At 34.7% G+C, this 4,302-nt stretch overlaps 1 protein-coding gene across 1 annotated transcript; it reads right to left on the bottom strand.

Moving 5' to 3' along the window:
- Positions 1-2,119: 2,119 nt before the first annotated feature.
- LOC142354104 (zinc finger HIT domain-containing protein 3-like) lies at positions 2,120-3,031 on the bottom strand. Its single transcript, XM_075406375.1, has 2 exons — positions 3,021-3,031; positions 2,120-2,743 (listed from the first exon to the last, which is right to left on the bottom strand). The coding sequence occupies exons 1-2, from the start codon at positions 3,029-3,031 to the stop codon at positions 2,269-2,271; spliced, it is 486 nt and encodes a 161-aa protein (XP_075262490.1). The 3' UTR covers positions 2,120-2,268.
- Between the last annotated feature and the right edge of the window lie 1,271 nt (positions 3,032-4,302).

Raw genomic sequence — 4,302 nt, 5'->3', positions numbered from 1 at the left:
TGCACGCCCCACTATTCACCTAATTGTGCAATTGCTCCCAATATTGGCGAAATAAATCGTCGCATAAATGATGCATTTTGGATACATATCAAATTAAATTGGCAAAAGCGGGCAAAATTTCAATTCTAGGAGACCCTTGTAGGAAGCTGAAACAGAATTAGCCCTCTTTTGAAGTCGAAAAAGATTGTGTTAGCAGGTTTCAGGTCTCTAATTCTGGGAAACTTAAACAAAGCCGGCTATTAAAGCATATTTGGCAACGTTTTAGACGAGAAGGTCTCTAATTCAAAAACATTAGCAACAAATTAAAAATTCGGATCAAACCAAAAATTGACTGAACAAAAAACCCATTTGAGTATATAGTTCCTCCCTCCCACTAGAGTGGGGCCGGAACAGTAAGACCAAGAGTGAAAAATGAAATTGCGGCAGAAACATTATTTGACCTTTTAGCAGAATTTTCGTCATTCCTAAAACTTAATTAACTTTTCATAATGTGTTCTCAGAACGACTAGCCAGCAGACCAAAAAAACCTAAAATTTATTACACATATTCTGTTCCACTCTACTTGTGGTAAAAAAAACAAGTAAGATTTTTTGTCAAATTTTTCATCTTTACTACCTTCATAAGTGCTAAAATTGTGCAAAAATAATCCCTTTTGCTAATATTTTTTTCGCCGAAACAGCACACGGTAAAAAAGTGCAGAAATTTTGTTTTTAAGAATCTGCCCTAAAAACAAATTAACATTTCAATTTATTCAGGGTTTAACTCAAATACTGTTATTAAAATTTGGATTTCTTCCCGATACTTTACACAACATTTGAATTACTGGCTTACAATGCTAGAAATTTCTGCAGTAAAGACAACTTGTTATCCATGAGACAATACTCTCCATCAAGAACCAGTGCCAAATGAACAAAAAATTCCGATATGGTTTTGAGGTAAACCCCAGCCTCGCACAAATATTCCCCCCATTTCTTTAAAATAAAGCAATAAAAATTATAAGGCTAAAATATTATTCAACTAATTATTCTGTTCATATAGAATTATAAAAATAAAAACATTTTTGCTTTGGCACTTTGTTTCAAGGGGGGCAGGGTTCAGTAATCACTTCTTGCTTTTTTGTGGCCCTCTCAATCTGCCGATACTTTTTTCTAAGCTGGAACCCTTAACTTCATATTTTCTGCGCTGCATAAAACTACTTGCAGACGATAGTAGCTATTTTAAGAAATGGTTTTAATTTACAATTATTTTTCACTTTTCAAGGGCGGAGAGACTATTTTGTAGGAATTAAGTGTTAATCACAAACACATCAGTCCTCCATATTCACTAGACCAGACAAGGTCAGCGGAAACAATTTTTCCACAAGACTTCACAAAGCAACATTTTGCAATCATTAAGGAAATAGTCACAGCTATTATAATTGATTGGTGCTATATTCATTGCGATAATTCTAGTCAAGATCAAGTTATCAATTGGCGGCAGATAAAACCTCAAAATGAAAGTTTGTCGGTCCCTTTCGCGACATTAAGCAGTCTATAAGCACTTTTAGCACTGCGGTGATAAAAGCCTCGCATCACTAAGCATTTTTGAACATATTCAAGAAAAAACTCAAATACTTTCTCAGCTTTTTTCCCCACTTAATGCAGACCAATTGCAAATAAATAGGGATAAGAAGACGAAGCTGGTCATTTGAAATTAAACGCCTTCCAATTAACAAACTACACTTTTACCCTTCAGCTCTCAGTGAAACTGCATTTCCATCATTACCCAGGATAACTAGGAAAAACAGCCAAACATGGATAGATAAGCCAGCTCATTAGAAGGCTTGTCTGCTCAACTTCCGAAGCTAAATATATTTAATCTCATTTAAATTCCCTTTTTAGTAATTGCATTCTTATGGGTAATAGCGTCTCGGATAAAACACAGCGGGATTGCAAATGCCTTACAAAGCGATTTTGCCTTCGACCCTCTAGGGATTAAAATCGCTCAACAGCGAGTCATGATTAAAGGCTAAATCAAGACAAATGCAATTGTTAATCGCTTCAAAATGAGCAGTATTGGTAAATTTCAAACGGTTCTTCTTTTCAACAAGCAACATTCCACATCAAACAAAAATAAAATCTGTGTTTTCAAAAATCAAATTGTGACGATGATTTTTGAATAAATTCCTTTCACCAGTTTAATTTGTTCGCATCGCGCCGGGATACAAAAGATCAAAGATTTTATGTGAAAAGTGAACTTAATCATCTAAGAGTAATGGAACAATAAGGATCAAATATTAGGTAATGGTTCGTAATTTTCAGAATCGACAGTTTCAAGACAAACATTTGCAAACTTCACAAAAAGGTCGCTTTTCATCAATTTCGAAATTTCTTCGCCTTTATTCTCGGCTCTGTTGCATCTTTCAATCAATTCCTTTAATTGTCCATCTTTCAATAGCGCTTTCAAAATCGGGTTATGCTCAAGCAATCGTAGCTTTTCCAAAGGTATAAAATCCGGGGAATCGGACTCGAATTCTTCGTCGTCAGGTCCGGTCACTAACCGTTCCGGTAACGGTTCCTTTAACTCTGGTTTTACTTGTTCACGTGCACTAGGGGGCGTTTCCAAAAGGGTGCAGGTCTCTCTATGGGTATGATTGCATGCTACACTGCAATATGGCAAAAAACACTTAGGGCATTTATACTTGGATTGCTGCTGTTTGCACACTCGGCATTTTCGTGGCTTCATTTTCACAATCTCATAAAATCTGAAAAGAAAAGCACGATTACATAAATTCACGGAGACTTTTTTTGTTCTTGATAAACGAAGCGAAAAAAGGGGGCGTCTTACACTAGACAAAACATCAATTTTTACAGGTTAGAAACTCAAATGCTTAACAAAAGGCTGATAATATTAAACTGACATTTGGAGCTCATAACTGGAAATTCAATTACAACTGCGCCCGCCCACTTGAACTGAATTCTGCGAAGTTTCTCAATCCACTGACGTTGCTAGATTAAATATTTAACACAGTGAATAATTACGTCTGCTTCATTTTAAACTGCTGCAGTACACGAACGAATGGAAAAAGAGAATTAAATTAAGCGGTATCAAGGCCAAGATCAAAGCTGAAAGAATAAAAAAAGTTTGCACAAAAAATTTTTAAAATATGACCATAATATCACAACTACTCGAGCGTAGATGTAATTTAAAATGGGAGCATCATATACTTCAAATATATTTGCGCCCAATTAGGACAAAATAATTGTTCAATTGCCATATGTTTTACTTAAGTAAAAAAGTTGAACTTCTTTTGAAGTCTTGACATGATCGCATCGAAAAACCGCAAATATATAACATGGTGAAAATGGTCATGAATGGAAACCTTTTACTGAGGAAGTAATTCCAAAAATCAAAGCAACCTGATTATAAAATTACTTAATGCTCAACTTGTTAAAATAGCAGGAGCGCAACAACGTTCAATTCTAACTCAGGATAAGGATCGAATACAAATTTTTTGAATTCCAGTTACAATTTCAAGTTTTCAGAATTCGACAAATCGTTTGTAATTTGACGGGTTGAAACGCTATCTGCCAAAGCACGTTGCCGATACAAGAGGTCTCTAACTTTTCGTATTCATCAATAATAATAGTAGTTACATTAAAAATCTGTTTTAATTGAATGAATGTTTAGCATTCGTAGCGGGGCATAAAAATTGTAAAGTCATGGTTACTATTCATTTTTTAAGGAAATTCACAATTTACTTGAAATTGTTACAAGATTAATTGCCTCGCCAAAATTGCTCACGATATAGGCCGTTTGATATATAGAGAGAATCTGTATGCAGAGAGATGAAACGAGGAATAAAAAAACATGAAGTGTTATCAAGTTTCCAAAAGTGGTTTTAAATTTTGAACGTTTATCCATGAAGATAAATTTTTGAAAGCTCTTATCGACAGACTGCAAATACCATACAGTAACTGGAATTCAAAATCAATTGTTCTACAGGCATTGAAAAACTTATGCAAAATCAAATTTATGGCGAATATTTCAAACTTCTGAGTGCATCTGCTACTGATTTAGACAAATACTCCCAATTCTTATATTGTGAGGCATTCCAGACAAATTGGAGCAAAAAAGAAACGTTGCTTGAAGAAGGCCAGAAAACAGCCGCGATAGCTTCGTAATCAGCAGTTTTAATTGATGAGATGTTATAATTTTATTAGGAATCTGCGTAACTTATTGCAGCTTCAATTAGCAGCTCTCAGGTAGCATTCAATTAGAGTTGACCTTATCTCGAATTTAAAAAAAAAGAAAAGTGAGAAA

This window comes from Convolutriloba macropyga, chromosome 15 (genome assembly GCF_964194025.1).
Source record: "Convolutriloba macropyga chromosome 15, txConMacr16.3, whole genome shotgun sequence".
In the NCBI taxonomy this organism is placed as follows: Eukaryota; Metazoa; Xenacoelomorpha; order Acoela; family Convolutidae; genus Convolutriloba; species Convolutriloba macropyga.
The sequence above is the reverse complement of the archived record's forward strand: the minus strand, read 5'-3'. Positions and strand labels throughout refer to the sequence as shown.